Below are 16,826 nucleotides of genomic sequence, written 5' to 3'. Positions count from 1 at the left end.
AGAATCGGAAGCAGGCTCCAGGCTCCCAGCTGTCGGCACATAGCCCGACGCAGGGCTTGAACCCACAAAGTGTGAGATCATGACTCGAGCCGAAGTCGGGACGCCCAACCGACTGAGCCACCCAGGCGCCCTGCGTGGAGTACATTTCCTACTTCCTTCTATGTGGCACGCAGTCTGCTAGGTGCTAGGGTATAAATGTGAACAGATACAGCCCTGGCCCTCTGCGAGGTCGCCGTCTGGTGGAAGAACCAGATCTGCAACTAACCATCAAGGCTAGAAAGTGCCAGGAGGAAATCTGTTCTCCCTGAGCTTGGATAATTGCCCTTTTCACACTGTCTTCTACCTTGCTATCTTACATGTTCCCTTGCCAGTATCCCCATGCGCACTGGGCTGACATCGGGATGTGTGCTCAGTCATTTGTTAAGGACAGAAAGCAGGAGGAGCGCAGGCCCAAAAGTGAGTCATCTTTGAAAAGGCATTGACTGGCGTATGCAGCTTCCAAGAAGGTGTCACCTTTAGCCTGACACGTGAGAAAGGAGAAATGGCATTGGGGGCAGGACAGGGTGGACCAGGAAGCCTGTACAAAGGCAGAGGCACTAGTCAGTGGGCTGCGTTTCAGAAATTGCAAGTAAAGGGTATGCCTGAAGGCAGGGGCTGGAAGAGGGAACTGGGGAGGCTTAGAGGATTTAGAACTTTATCCTAAAATTTTAGGACATAGATTATTCTCAGCTTGTTCCTTTTTCGTGCATTTCACTCTTGTTTTACCAGTGAACAGTCTATAGAACACACTTTGAGAGGGATCCTATGGGGGGGCTCTGCTGGAAGCCCACTGATGGGTGTTAAGGCAGAGGGTGGGAGGGTCAGATTCTCTCCCTGCACTGTGGTTCTGTGAAGTGGGTACGTTTGGGAGCCAGGAGACCCAGTATTTGTTTCTTTGGCTGCATACTTATTTCTATTTCACCCCATTCCATAAAGCATTTGAGGAGATTGACCACTGTGCTGTTGGGCATACGTACCTAGCAGAAACTGAAGCAAAGGACCTGGACCAGGGGAAAGGGAGCCCCATTAGGAGACTGAGGCTGTGGTACAGATGGGGGTGAGGTCTGCAAGAATGCGGAGATGGAAGAATGGGGAAGGGGCCCAAATCTCACACTACCAGGGCCTGCCTCACCTGGAGTTAAAGGTGACCGCCAACCTTTCCATTTTTGGGATTGCTGGGGAGTGCCTTTTGCCCAATAGTAATATTGAGTCGAGGACAGCAGTTGGAACTGACTCCCATATCTGGGTGTCAGATCCCAAAGCTTAGCCGGATGGGGTGGGGGAATTAATACAGAGGCATCAAAGCTTATAGCCAGAAAGCATTTGGATTAGTTGAGTGGAAAAAACAAAAGATCTATTAATCCAGTTTGAAAGGTGTGATGAGACCATAACCTGGGAAAAGAGTTCCCAAGGCCAGAAGTTGGAATGATTTCACAAGAGGACAGGGAGAAGCAGGCGGGACAGCCCAGGGGAAGGTTCAGGGCAGAGACAGACAGGTCGCAGTGGCAAAGCTGGGGACAAGGAAGGGAAGGGCTGCTAGCTGAGAAGGAAATGGAAAAGACATCCTCATGGACCTCATGGGCTCCCCCTCAGGGCTGGGTGGGGGAAGAAGGCCAGATGCCACAGGTGCAAACTATGAGGAGCCCCCTTGCCCTCATGAACCAAGCAAGTGCCTCCTGAAATTCGTTTGCACCCTCGGTGTCCGGCTGGCCTCCTTGGCCCAGCCCTGTCTGGGGACCTTCCTGGTACCCTCTGTGAAGTTATCAGTAAATTGCGTCTTCTTGGGGATTGATGATCTTACCAGGGTTGAAAGCTGACCCAGAAGCACCACATGAGCAAACAGAAGGATGCTGCCAGGAGTTAGGGCACAAAGAATCCATTTCCAAGTTTTTCTATGAACTCACCCAGGGGACTTGTTTTCTGAGCCAAGTCAAGAGCAAGCAACTGCTTTTCCTTTCATGGGGGTGGGGGGCATGGAGCCCCAAGGTAGATTTGGTTGAATGCGTAGATAAGAGGGCCATGTGAAGTGTACCTTGAAGAGGTTTGTCTGTATGAGATACAACAAAAACAAACGTGTAAATTAGTAACAAATTTTTAGTCAGTCTCTTAAGCAAAAATGAATGAATGGCTTATGTAAGAAGTGAACAGGGTTGTGGCCAGCCTCTGACCCTACTTGATTAGATATTCATATTATGTCAACAGGACCTGCTTTCTCTGTATTTCTTGTGACCCGTCTTTGCTCCAAGTCAGCCCCATTCACAGAAGGGTTTCTTCCTGTCACTTGCCAGATGATTGCAGCTCCAGAGGCCCTTGTACACACCCTCATTCTCAAATCCAGTGGGAGAGAGCAAGAATCCCTTCCCGGATTCTAAGCCTAGTCTGAGTATGTTTCTGATTGGATCAGACACCCATCCATGCAGGCGACAGGTTTGAAGCCAGCCTCAGATGAAGCTTCCCAACTCCTTGGAACCTGGGCAGTCCCTTTCCAGCAGGAGGCGTTTTCCCTTTTCCAACCTGGGCAGAGAATGGGCTCTTCTGGTCGGAGTATCCCTTTTATTAATACTTATCTGTCTTTTGAGATGTTTTTCCTGGGCTGTTATCTTAATTCTCATGCCTTCTTGAAAGATTATTGAGGAAGAGAGAACTGTTCCCATTGTATAAATGAGGCAAGAGGCCAATGCATTAATGGGAGCTAACCCAACTGGGAGAACTTGTCTGAGCCAAGACCCAAATGGGGTAGAGGGTTTCCTGACTGCAAACCGTGTGTGCGTTTCCTGGCACTGCTGGCCACTACAGGCAGGCAGTCCTCAACTAACAACTGGGCTGGGTTGCAAAAAAGGATTCTGCAAGTTGCTTGTTTAGAACTCGAGTGTTTTTTTCCCCTCAGAAGTGGATTATTAAAAGAAAGCGCGCTATTTAAGAAATGATGGAAAAAAAAAAAAAAGAAATGATGAATTTAATTTTCCTTAACTTTAGCAGAAGAAAAAGATACTGAAGAAAAATTTTACTGAAGTAAAATTAGACTTTACTAAACTTCAAAGAAATGTTTCTTCATTGTAAAATGTTTCCTAAAATATCTAAGACTAAGCAAAAAAAAAAAAAAAATACTAAGACATTAAGAGGTTGTAGTTATTATAGTTTGGTTTTAATGAAACATTTCCATTTTAGACAATAGTAGCTAGGGTCTCTGCTGAAAAAGATCAGGATGGCCCACTCCCATCTATCTCTCTTGCTTCTATGTTAAAATGGCTCTCATGCGTGGCCCTGGCCCTTGTACTTTAGCATTCGTTCCTATAAATTCTTTATTTCAATTCAGCTCTTAATTGGATGGATGTTGTCAGTAAGCAGTCTAAATTCCTAGGATCTCTTAGTATTGAAAATGTCTATCAGTTGCTCTTCTGTTTGAATGATATCTTGGCTGGGTATAATATACCTGGGTTACACTGTTGCCTTTAGAATTTTGTAGACTTTGCTGCGTAGTCTTCCGGCATCAAATGTTCATGAGGAGAGGTCTGAGGCCAAATTTATTTGCTTTTTCTGTCTTGATACCCAAAGGTATTTTCATTCTTGAAGTTTATTAATTTAACCAAACTGTCTTGGTGTTGAGCATTTTGTATCCAATTCTGAAACCTGGCAGACTTCTTCAATCTAGAAATTCTTATTACAGGGAAATTTTCTTACTCCTTCTCTTTTTTCCTCTTCTTTTTCCTCCTCATTGTACTCTTTTTTGCTCTATTGCCATTAGTATTATAATGTATTAGTATTATTTCTTGGGTTTTTCTGATTCATAATCGTAACAGTATTACTATGATTTGGGGGGAACTGATTTGTTTAATGACTCTTGAATGAGTAATGAAGATGATGATAAATCATTTTATACACATTGTAGTAAAAGTACTTGAGACTATCAAAATTGTTGCACGTAAGGATTTACTGCCTGTTTTCTATTTTACCAGAGTCATTAACATTTAATGATTAACTTTAGTCTTTGAATTTTGTAACACATTCCGCTTTGGCATCTCTTACAATTTGGATTTATTCTGCCAAACCTGTTAGAGTTAGAAAAGCATTTCAAGATTGGTATAGCCAAGTAGAAGAGCTGCCTTTTTATGCCATGTGTCACTTGACTGATAAACAGTGTTTATTGTTAACTTAATCAAATCATGTTTTTCTTATTCATGGCTTTAATTAACTGATTGTTTTAGCTACTTCCATCTCTTTTGCCATCTCATTTACTGAAATTAGATCAGATTTAAATAGTTTGTAGTCACTGTACTCATCTATGTGATAAACCTTGTCTTGCTGCCTTGCAACATTTCCTGGCGTGTAAATCCCTACTTCATCACTGTTCACTAACATTCAATATTGTATAATTGTAGTCCATTATGATAAAATGCAGTGAACTCCAAGTTATCTAAAACTCTGTTCCAAAAATCAAATCTCCTTTATTAACATATAGCTTATGTGATGCTTTAAAAATGTCTTGCACTTGATACTGTTTTGACTATACTTCTGAGGGGGGTCATTGCAATGGTCCCAGCGTATGACGATCATCACATTTTAGAAATACCGTGTTGGTGGTACTGGGAAGGGTTGATTGGAAAGACCAGAGGCAGGGAAGCCTGTTAGGGGATATGCCAAAGGAGATAAGTTGTGATCGAGGCAAGAACAAAGGTGTGTAGCAATGGGAACTCATGTGACAGATTTAGGAACCAGGATTCTACCTCGGTCGTCTTTACATCCTAGTGCCATGCTCGTGCATAGTTGGTATTTACTATTTGTGGGGGGAGGGTAAATGAAGGTAGAATCAGCAAGAGTTAGTGATTTGTTGAAGTGGTTGGAGGGGGGGCGCGTATCTGACGTTCCCCCTTGGTCTCTGGCTTGAGTGGCCTTTCAGTGGGCCATAATGGACGCGCCAGCCCTCTGTCTTGGGAGCAGGGACCTGCCTAGAAAAGAATGGGGAAGGTAGATGGGTGATGGGTATTAAACGAGGGCAGTTGTCTTGATGGGCACTGGGTGTTGTATGTGAGTGCTGAACCACTGAATTCTACTCCTGAAACCAATATTGCATGGTATGTTAACTAACTAGAACTTACATGACAGTCTGAAGAAAAAAGAAAAGAGTGGGGAAGGAAAAGCACAAACTTTCTCTTCCTCATTCTTGGCTGTGGGGTTGGCATAAGATGGGTGTGAGAAACAGACAAAGCTTCCTCCTCTTACCTTTTCTCGCTGCTGCCTTTCTGGTGTCTTCCTCTCGGAGCCCTTAGGTTCTCCGATCTCTGTCACCACCTTCTCAACCAATGAAGAGTTGGAGGAGGGGAAGTCAATAGGAATAATGCTTTTGCTCTAAGTATCCCAGGCTCTGCAATTACCCATCTCTTCTCCTGGCTTCAGAAATCTTTCCTCAACTCTGTTTCCCAGCAGAGCAGGAAACCAGTCTGATTGAAAGCATTCATATTTGTATGTAAATGACACATGTATCCCTTTAACTGCCCTCTAGCCAATAATTTGAGTTTCCAAAGGAGGCTGTTCCTTTTGTTATTCCCTCAAAGTGAAAGCTCCCTGTCACTCTCGTGGAAGTGAGCATGGCAGCGTAGAGAGTTTTTCAGTTCCCATTCAGACCAGCCAGGCCCTGCCCTGGAGTCCTGCTCTGGGGCCAGCTCTCCTCCACGGGTCCCATTTTCATAGGATTTTTGCTTCCTGGATTTCCCAGCCCTGTTTCTTAGAACAGCAGAAGTGGCATACCGCTCTGGTCTCAGCAGGAGGTGTGGCTACACTGGGCTGGCCTGACCCTAGTGGGAAGGGGACAGCCCAGAGACCACACTCAATATGATGTTTCCGTACTGTCTGAGGTTGAGAGGTTGACTTACCAACGGTAGGGCTAATATCCCTGCCGTGCAAACGTGTGTCGTTAATGCCTCCCCTTCTTGCATGGCTCCAGAATGTCCAATGTGTAGCTGGCACTGTGCAGGTGACTTCCCATACACCAGCCCATCTTTGTCCTTGCAACAGTCTATGAGAGGCATTCTTATTTATCCCCATTTTATAGACAGGGAAGTTAAGACTCGAGAGAAAGTATTTTACTCCAGGCCTTGTAGCTAGGAATCAGAAGGGCTCAGATTCAGGCCCAAGGCTGTCCACCTCCAGGACCCATATCCTTCCTGCTGTCACATGGCCTCTGGCATGGCAATTTAAGACATAGGCAGCTTTCAGATAGGGAGACTGAGAACCCAGGAAACATGTTGAGGCTTCTAACTAAAATATTAACGACATAGTCAATTTACTGAACAGTCATAAAGGGACAAGCAAAACAATACATGTCAGGGAAGAAGAGGAAAAGCTTTTATTATTCCTAGATGGAATGTTTTCTGAGGGTTCTCCATTGCCTCCTCTTTAAAGTCCAAACTCCTTCACTTAGAAGTGATTATGGAAATTTTGGGAAAATCTAAATAGATGAAAAGGGGGAGGGAGGGAGAAAGAAGTAACTCCCATCAATATAGACTGTTTACTCTCCTTCCTGCCGTCCCTATAATCACATAAACCAAACTGAACAGAAGCAGATAGTTCTGTAACTTGCTTTTCTCACGATAGGAAATTGTGAATGTCTTTCCGAAAAATACATAGTTTTGAATTCTTAGGTAGTCGCATCTGTTGAGTGTATGATTTCTTCCATTTCTTCAGTGGTTATAAGGTCTTTACCATCACCAGTAGTCAACTATCACACCTCTAGTGTTATGGTTCATAGTTAAGTCTGTGACCCACCGGAAATGTATTGCGGCATCACGTGTGAAACAAGCCCTAATTTGCTTCTCCCCACTGCAGTAGCCGGTTTTCTCGATTCTGATTTTGAGTGGAATTGTTTAATGTCCATTAGTGTGGGATGCTTTCTTTATTCTATAAAATATCACATTCTTATACGGATGCCAGGACCTAGATAAGTAATATCTGGTCTGTTCTGCTGATTTTCCTTCCTTTTTACTCTTGGACTAGTGCCACACACACTTCTTAAAATAATGGTAGTTCTATCCTATGTTATCTGGCAGAGAAAATTCCCCTTTCTGACACTGATTTCCCCAAAATTCCTTTTTTTCCCTTTAAGTTTATTTAGTAGAGAGAGAGCGCGCGCGAGCGAGGTCAGGGGGAGGGAAGGGACAGAGAGAGAGGGAGAGAGAGAATTCCAAGCAGGCTCCGCACTGCCAGCACAGAACCCAATATGGGGCTCGAACTCATGAACCTTGAGATCATGACCTGAGCAGAAACCAAGAGTTGGTAGCTTTTAACCGACTGAGCCACTCAGGTGCCCTTTCCCCAAAATTTCTTAACTATTTGATCTGTTTATTCTGTCCTGTGAAATTGAGAATCCATTGGTGAAGTTTCAAACTCTCATCTGTAGTTTGATTAAAATTGCTTTAAACCTTTATCTGAACTTGAAGAGAATTGATATCGTGATATTTATTTAGTGTTTCCAGTTGGGGCCTTGAGACACTCTTCTGTTTTTTAGATTCTTTCTCAGTGGAATTCTTTTTTTCCCATGTATATATTTTTTGTTAGAAGTATGTCTACTTTTTTTTTTTTTTTTTTTTTGAGCATTTGAAAATTGTTGTTTGTGAATGAGAGCTTGGGAATTTTTTCCATAATTCTTTTCATTTGAATTGCTGGGATAGCATTCCATTGTATGCTTGTATCATAATTTATGCAACTGTTTGCCTAGCGTGTTTCAATTCCTTGCCATTATGGACTGTGTTGCATTGTGCAGATGTTATTTTGTACATGTTGAGGTAGAGCTACAGAATAGATACGCAGAAGGGGGACTGTTGGGTCAGAGGATAAATACATTTGTGATTTTGATGGATATTGCCAAACTGCCCTCTGTAGAGTTATTAGTTTTTTGTTTTTTTTTTTTTCAACGTTTATTTATTTTCGGGACAGAGAGAGACAGAGCATGAACGGGGGAGGGGCAGAGAGAGAGGGAAACACAGAATCGGAAACAGGCTCCAGGCTCTGAGCCATCAGCCCAGAGCCTGACGCGGGGCTCGAACTCACGGACCGCGAGATCGTGACCTGGCTGAAGTCGGACGCTCAACCGACTGCGCCACCCAGGCGCCCCTGAGTCATTAGTTCTTTTCATAATTGCTCAGCATTTCTTGTTAATGGTATCATTGGTGAGCGCTAATATCTCAGTCAATTATAATGATCGCAGTCTTTGTTGAGAACATGTATGTAGGACTTCTCTCATTTGATCCTCTATAGAATTCCCATATGAGGTGGGGGTTATCCCTGTTTTACAGATAGGAGATAGAGGCAAAAAGAGGTTAAGTGACTTGCTAAGGGCACAGAGCTGAGGTCAGATCCACAGTTGCCCTCTGCTTCAGTTGACCCTTACCTCAGTCACTGGCCCTGCCTCTTGGTGATGGGTCTCTGTTACTTAGATCAGATTTCGCCATGCTGGAGTTGCTGAGTGCTCTTGACCCAGTGGCAACTCCCATGCTTCCCTCACGCTCTGGGCTCTCCAGGAAACCTCAGCTAGCCTAGCATAAATCTCCTGTATTTGATCAAGAGGCTCAAGCTCTGAAGCCTTGCCCTCTTTGGTGGTCTGGGGAGGTTGAGAGCCGACAAAGCCGAGGACCAGTGCCTCGTGCCACAATTTTGGAGTCAGGTTGGCCAGCACAGTCTCTGCTGGCAGTTCCAGGACAAGTTGATCTTTAACTGAGGCCAAAGTGACTCCAGCTAAGATCCTCTCTCCTGGCCTCAGGTGGGCTGACTTATTATCATTGCTGTTGATAACAGATGATAGCAATATTTCTGGGGAAGTAACTAACAATATTTTCCTGGTAGTATTTGAAGAGGCAGCATTATAGCGTTTCAGAGCATGGACTTGCGCCTGGCTGGCTGGGTTTTTATATTAGTTTCCTATTGCTGCTGTAACAAATTACCACAAATTTAGGAGCTTAAAACATTACACATTTGTTACTATGTACCTCTCAGGGTCAGAAGTCTGAAATGGGTCTCCCTAAGAGAAAATTAAGATGTCAGCAGGGCCATGTTCCTTCTGGAGGCTCTTGGGGAGAATCTGTTTTCTTGCCTTTTCTGGTTCCTAGAAGCTGCCTGTATTCCTCGGTTCATAACCCCTTCCATCTTTAAAGCCAGCAGGATAGCACGAGACCTCTGCTTCCATTATCACGTCTTCCTCCTCACACCTGCCTGCCTCCCCCTTTTCCTTATAAGGACCCTCATAATTACACTAGGTCCACCTGGATAATCTTCCCATCCCAAGATCCTTAACTTAATCACATATACAAAGTCCTTTTTGTCATAGACGTTAACATACTCCAGTTCTGGGAATTAGTACATTATTCTGCCTCCTACAGTTTGCCCTCTGGACTCTATCACTTACCAACTGTGATCCTGGACGAGTTATTATACCTCTTGTTCAGTTTCCTCATCCTTAAAATGGGGATATAATAATTCCTACTCTGTAGGATTGTTAGGAGGATTAAAAGAGTGATATTTCTCAAATACTCATAATATTGTCTGACACATAGTAAATGCTGTGAAAGTGCTAGCTGAAATATATTAAGTAAGTGAAAAGAATGCACACCCTTTGATTTAGCATTCCTATTTTTTGTAACCTATTTCATAGAAACAAAAGCATCCATGTGTTAGGCCACATAAAGCTTTATCCATATTGACAAAGTACAAATAGGAAATCACTAGAATGTCCATTAACAGGAGAATGACTGGATCAGTTGTGGTACAATGTGGAATTTAAGGGGGCTATAAAGAGAATACATTAGATCTATACTTATTAGACCTAGAGGAATGTCCTGAACAAAAGTTAAATTAGAGGAGGAAGCTACAAAGACATTACTCATGATCTTTTATAGCATGATCTTTTTTTTCTTTTTTTTAACGTTTATTTATTTTTGAGACAGGGAGAGACAGCATGAACGGGGGAGGGTCAGAGAGAGAGGGAGACACAGAATCTGAAACAGGCTCCAGGCTCTGAGCTGCCAGCACAGAGCCTGACGTGGGGCTCAAACTCACGGACTGTGAGATCATGACCCGAGCTGAAGTCGGCCACCCAACCGACTGAGCCACCCAGGCGCCCCTTTTTTTTCTTTTTAAGAACATCAACCCACCAAAATTGTTGTAGATACTTGAGCCAATTATTTAACCACTGATTGTCTCCCTTTCTTCATCTGTGAAATGAGAACAGCAATAATTCTCCCCTCAGAAACTCTAGTGAGGATTATATGGGATGAAATGTAAAAGCACCTGGGTGGCTCTGTAGGTTAAAGCCTCTGACTCTGGATTTCGACTCAAGTCATGATCTCAGTTCATGAGTTCAGGCCCCTCCTTGGGCCCTGCACTGATAGTGTGGAAACTACTTGGGATTCTCTCTTCCTCCCTCTCTGCCCTCCCCCCCAACTGTCTATCTCAAAATAAATAAACTTTAATACCTTTTTTTAAAATGTATATATTTTTGAGAGAGCAAGCGTGTGTGCACGAGTGGGGGAGGGGTAGAGAGAGAGAGGGGACAGAGAATCCTCAAGCAGGCTCCACGCTGTCAGGGCAAAGCCCGATTGCTGGCTTGAACTCACCAACCCCAAGATCATGACCGGAGCCGAAGTCAAAAGTCCAAGGCTTAACCTACTGAGCCATCCACCACCATGCACCACGTACCCGGTAAACTTTAAAAGGAAAGGGGATGAAATGTATCAAGTCCTTAAAATCCTGCAAGCAGTCTGGATATTTGTGTAAAGTGGTTTGAGCAGACAGTTGTGGAAGGATGCACCCCAGTGCTCACCTGGTTGCCTCGGAGGCGGGGAAAGGAAATTCAGAAACGGTGTGGAGAGACAATCTGTGTATCTGTGCCTTGTTTCACGACTGGAGGCTAGCTGTTGTTACTTAAGTAACTTTTTTACGTTCTAATGCTCTATGGGTAGTTTGGAGACCACAAACTGAATGGAGAAAAGCACGAACCTAGGGACCTACCATGATTCAAAGTTTTGTAATTTTTGAAAAGGAGTTTAATAACAAAAATATAAAGGGATTAGAAGCAGGAGAGCCCTAACTGAGGCCGGCCTTGTGTGTCTGCAGCATCTACTGCCGAGGCTGCTCCAAGCCGCTGTGCTGCTCGTGCGCGCTCCTGGATAGCGGCCACAGCGAGCTCAAGTGCGACATCAGCGCGGAGATCCAGCAGCGGCAGGACGAGCTGGACGCCATCGCACAGGCGCTGCAGGAGCAGGACCGCGCCTTTGGCGCGGCGCACGCGCAGATGCACGCGGCTGTCAGCCAGTTGGGCCGCATGCGCGCAGACACCGAGGAGCTGATCCACGCGCGCGTGCGCCAGGTGGTAGCGCACGTGCTGGCCCAGGAGCAAGAGCTGCTGGAGGGAGTGAGCGCGCGGTACCAGCGAAGCTATGATGAGATCGCGGGCCAGCTGGGCCACCTGGAAGCGGTGCTGCAGCGCATCCGCGTGGGAGGCACGCTGGTGCAGAGGATGAAGCGCTACGCCTCTGACCAGGAGGTGCTGGACATGCACGGCTTCCTGCGAGAGGCGCTCAGCCGCCTGCGCCAGGAGGAGCCCCAGAACCTGCAAGCCGCCGTGCGCACCGATGGCTTCGACGAATTCAAAGTGCGCTTGCAGGGACTCGTCTCCTGCATCACCCAGGCGACGGGTAAGCACCCGAGCCACCCTTGTAGCCGACCTGTTTACCATTTAAGGGCCTGTGCCTTGCTGTCGCTCCTGGGGGAGACAGGGCAGAAAAGGAAGCCGTGGGTTTGTTTTTAGTTTTGTTTTTGTTTAAAGTCAGATTTGCTCACATCGTACATTCCAGAGCACAGGATAAGGAGGAGAGGAGGCCCTGATGTGCGTCTGCAGCCCTCCAGAGGGGTCACGTTTTACTAATTTACAGGGCCCTGTGGATTAGCTGCGATCTTGTGACCCTTGGAGAATTAAGAAACTACTAAGCTGAGAACCAGACACAGTATCATTTTAGCCCCAAAGGGATAACCACTTCAGGAAATTCTCTTAAGCCTCCTGTCTAGCAACAGAGAAGTCAACTGGAACGTGAGGTTAGAGCAGAAGGGGACTGAGAAAACCCCCTGGAGTGGTTGGGTGTTTACCAGAAACCATACTGCGCCTCAGTGGAGGAGATGCTTCGCCTCCAGCATGGCCTGCTGTCTGGGCCAGCTGCCTACCTTTGTGGGCCCTTGGGAAGTGGAGAGCAGACCAATTTGTGACCTCAGCAGTTGTCCAGTCCAACTGGGGCAAGATGGGAGCACATCACGTAGCTGGAGAATGAGGCAGTGCTTGGCTCTGCAGTCCAGATCCAGGAGTTGGAGCAGCTCTGTATGAGCTGGTGACGTCATCGGGGCTTTCAAGGGACGCCAAGGGGAGGGGGGTGCCCCAAAGGGCCTCCAAGGTGAGGAACCTTTAACAGCTCTTTGAGGAAATCTCTAGGCTCACATCTGAGCTCTGAATAGCTGGTGTGAGGATGCCCTTACTGGGAAAGAGGTGGGTGGCAACAATCTGAAGGCATCCGGGCAAGTGCCAGTGATGGGGGCTCAGTCACTCATGCCTGCCCTTGGAGCTGATGGCTGTGGGCTCATACCACCACACTGTGCCTCGGTGGCAGCCAAGAGATGGACAGAGATGCACCTGGGGTTTGCACTCTCTAATGCCACCCTCTCCCTTCTGGCTGGGTTCATGCTCACTGCAATCAGGGAGCTCTCCTTCCAAATGACAGCCCCTCCATGGAGCTGCCCCAGTGTTGTGAGAGGCCCTGAAGAATGAGTCTCTAGGAAAAGCAGCAGAGACATTTCCTCTGTCACTGTCCCAGGCGAAGATGCCTCCCACCGGGGATGTCCCTGACTTGCCTGTGACCTTTTCTGTGTTCTCCAGATGCAGCTCTACACAGGAGGGCCAGCCCAGAGGCTTCCAGCACTCCCAGGGACTCTTCTGACATTGACCTGGTAAAATGGGTTGAGGTCTCAAGGGGAGGTGGTATGGTCCCACAGGTCAAACGGGTTCAGAGTTCCCGTGTCAGGAAGGAACCTGAGTCTTGTTGTCCCCTGTGTCTGCAGGCATTAGAGAGGGGAGAGTGCCCGAGAGGGACAGCAAGTGGCCGGACTGGAGCTTTCGGTGGGAAGGAGTAAAGGAAGGGCAGGTGAACTGGCTGGCTCTGAGATCTTAAATGCCAAAGTAGCACTTGATAGATTTGAGAGGGGTGAGAACCAGGGATGGACAGGAGGTGAAGAAAGCGGTCACTGGTGGGTGGCCCTGACAGATGGTGGTAGATGACATCTCCCTTACCCTGTCCCCCATCCTAGATATGTGAGCATTTTCCTGGAATCAACACGGAGGCCTTCCCCACTTCTCCCCCGCCCCCAACATGGTTCTTGGAGAGGAGAATGGGGCCAGGAGGCAGACCTCAGTCCCAGCAGGTTGGGTTTCATTGGTGTGATTTCAGGACCAGCATATATGCAAGAATCATAGTTTCTCCGCGTTGGGAGGTGTCCATACCCCCTCTAACGTCGGCATTCCCTCTACAGCACCCTTGACCTATGGCTGTCTATACACACACACACACCTCCCAAGGACAGGAAGCTCACTCATGCTTGAGACAGCCACCCCCATCTCTGGACTGCCCTTAGATTGCTTCCCTGGGAGAAAATGCAGTGGTACCCCTTCGGCTTGCCCTCTTAAGTGCTTGCACGCATGGCTCCTCTGGGATAAGCTTCCTGAGATCCTTCCTTGGACTAGGCGTCTGGTCTCCTCCACGTCCTGGTCATCTGGGTCTGCCTATGTCTGCCTGTCAAAGGTGTGGGCCCAGGACTGATCAGATTTCCACAGAAATCAGGTCTTCTGGTGGTAGCGGTCAGGTGGCGAGCCTAGCTTTGTCATGCATGGCCATTGGGGGAGAGAGATTGTTGTAGGCAGAGGCAATCTGGAGAGACTTCCTGGAGAATGCAGGATTTAGGAACTGAGAGTTTTAGAGCTAGGAGAGCGCATGGAGTCTAACCCTCTATTTTGCATAGGTTGAGGCCCAGAGAGAGGGTGACAACCCCAGGCCACATGACACAGCAAGCTAGGGATAGGGATAGGGATAGGATAGGATAGAAGCAGACTCCTAACTGCTTTGGGTCCTGCATCCCCACATATGTAGCTTGAAAAGTAAAAAAGGACATTTTTATTATATTTTTGAAGTAATACAATCACACGGTCAGAAGTAAAAACATAGAATGATAAATATGTCAACTACACTTAGATTCTTAAAATCCATTGATTTGTACGCTTACCATTTGTACATTTCACTGTATATAAATTGTACCTAAAATTTTTTTTCAGATCCCCAGGTGATGATAATTTGTAGCTAAGTTGAGAACCAATGCTTTGAGGTGGGGGGACACCCCAACATCTCTCTGCACCCCGTTTCTCATTTGAGTTCTCCATTACTCAGCATCACAGAGATTTCTTGTGCAAACTAAGACTGTGTTTGTGCATATCCAATATTTTCACGTAACACCCTACATATGGCACCTTACTGCCCAAATCCTGCACATACAGTATCTGGATCTTAAAAAAGAAAGAAAGTAACATATCATGTCTCCCTCCCTTCTGGTCCCTATCTTTCCACTTCTTATGCCCATATACCTGTCTCTGTTTCTTACATATCCTTCCCGAATTTCTTTATGTAATTACAAGCAAATATGATTACAGGTAATTCCATTTTCCATTCTGTTTTTGCACAAAGGTAGCATACTACCCTATGTTCATAGTATCACGCCCCAGGCTTTTTCACCCCACAAAGTATTCTGGAATTCTTACATTTTCAGTAGGTAGGTAGCTTCCTGATGTCTTTTTGTGTCTGCGTAGCAGTCTAGTGAATGGATGTAGCATGTTTTATTTAGCCAGTTCCCTGTCAATGCATATTTAGGTTGTTTTGGTATCACAATGCTAGGATGAATAATGTCCCCCAAAGAAATCCTATAAATAGTTGGGGAAGGTGCCCCAGGTCCACAGAGCTCGGCTGTCTTCCACGTGCCAGTTGCTGGTTCATGAACAGCAAGAGACCCTGTACTATCTCGTATGAGGTCTAGGCATTCTTCCGGGTCTTTGTCTTTATGTGACCTCTCACCATTCGCTACTAAGTAGTTTGAACTTGGAACATCAGAAGAATGCTCTTTCTGCAAAGCCTCTTGCTTTCACTTTGGTAGTAGGCTGGAGGAGGGGGCAGGCAGGCCAGTGGAGCCGGGGGAAGGATGTCGTCTCACTCTGTGAGTGCAAAGGACTGGTGTAGCAGCTCTAGGGAGGCAGGCGTGGCCGGAGAAAATACGGTCGCTCAGCTATGTCAGGAGAAAGGCGACTCTCAGGCCCACGTCCCTGCCTTAGGAGGCAGGAGCTGGGCTTTCCGCCCCAACACTGGATCCCTCTTGAAACTGTTGGTTTACTTTCATTTCAGTCATGTATCTGCACAGAGGTGACGAGAAAACACAGCAACAGCCTTAGCTAGAACTCCCCAGCTTGGGGGCCATCTTTCTTCCATTTCCTCTAGACTCTTTGCATCATGACGTTATAATACTTGAATGGAAAAAAATAAAACATTTTAAAGCTACCAAACAACAAATTGGGCATCATGATTTTTTTTTTTTTTTTTTTTTTTTTTTAGGGAGCCTTCTTGTCTGTCCCCTGCTTCATTAACACGGGAGGGAGGGCATCGTGGGTGGGACAGAGGCAGAGAGAGAATCCCAGGCCCACTTTCAGGGAGTTTGTTGCCCATGTGGAAAGAGGGTCTTTCACATACCAGTGATTTGTACATCCAGACATGAAAGGACCTTTTTAACTTTTTAAACAGATTTTTTAATGGTGATAAAATATACGTAACATAAAATTTACATAGAGGTGGAATTGCTGGATCATCTGGTAATTCTATTTTTAATTTTTTCAGGAGTCACTATGCAATTTCCATAGTTGGCCATGCCCTTCTTTGTTCCCACCAACAGTGCACAGCGTTTCCAGTTTCTTTAAAAAAAATTTTTTTTTACATTTATTTGAGAGAGAGAGAGAGAGAGAGAGACAGAGCACAAGCTGGGGAGGGGCAGAGAGAGAAGGAGACCCAGAATCCAAAGCAGGCTCCAGGCTCTGAGCAAGTGTTCAGCGTAGAGCCCAATGCAGGGCTCGAACCCACGAACCATGAGATCATGACCTAAGCCGAAGTCAGTCACTTAACGGACTGAGCCACCCAGGCACCTCATGGGTTTCCAATTTCTTTACCTTCTCATCCATACTTTTTTCAATAATAGCCATCCTAATGGGTGTGATGTGGTTTAAATTTCTGACCACTACCCATTATAAAGAAATATATTTTATATCTACGGTATATATATGTACACATGCATAACTGTAGCTAAAATGGAAGTTTTGCAAAATAAATTACCCTTGTTACATGGGTTTTCTGTTCTATACTATTCTGCATAATTTAAAAAATGCTGGTCATGACCCACTGGATTGCTTTCATGATTCACCAATGGGTCACAGACTATAGTCTGAAAAACACTGGTGTAGGGGCGCCTGGGTGGCTCAGTCAGATAAGCATCTGACTTCTGCTCAGGTCATGATCTCACAGTCCCTGGGTTCAAGCCCCACATCAGGCTCTGAGTTGACATTGTGGAGCCTGCTTGGGAGTCTCTCTCTCTCTCTCTCTCTCTCTCTCTCTCTCTGCCTCTCCTCCACTTGTGTTTTTCCTTCTTTCTCTCTCCCTCTCTCTCTCTCTCTGTGTCTC

General features: G+C 46.0%; 1 protein-coding gene across 10 annotated transcripts in view; it reads left to right on the top strand.

Annotated features, from left to right (window-relative positions):
• Window positions 1-16,826, top strand: part of PML (PML nuclear body scaffold) — a 39,509-nt gene that overhangs the window by 6,387 nt on the left and 16,296 nt on the right. For 9 of the 10 annotated variants that reach the window (XM_045449115.1, XM_045449123.1, XM_045449118.1 and 6 more), the window contains exons 3-4: window positions 11,140-11,720; window positions 12,947-13,017. In XM_045449115.1, coding sequence (XP_045305071.1) covers window positions 11,140-11,720; window positions 12,947-13,017 — 652 coding nt within the window. Of the gene's footprint in view, window positions 1-11,139; window positions 11,721-12,946; window positions 13,018-13,374; window positions 15,660-16,826 lie in introns of those variants that run through there. The other variant, XM_045449124.1, reaches the window with a different exon arrangement.

The sequence above is a fragment of the Leopardus geoffroyi genome, chromosome B3 (genome assembly GCF_018350155.1).
Source record: "Leopardus geoffroyi isolate Oge1 chromosome B3, O.geoffroyi_Oge1_pat1.0, whole genome shotgun sequence".
NCBI classification, from domain to species: Eukaryota; Metazoa; Chordata; class Mammalia; order Carnivora; family Felidae; genus Leopardus; species Leopardus geoffroyi.
This window is presented reverse-complemented; position numbering and strand designations above follow the sequence as displayed.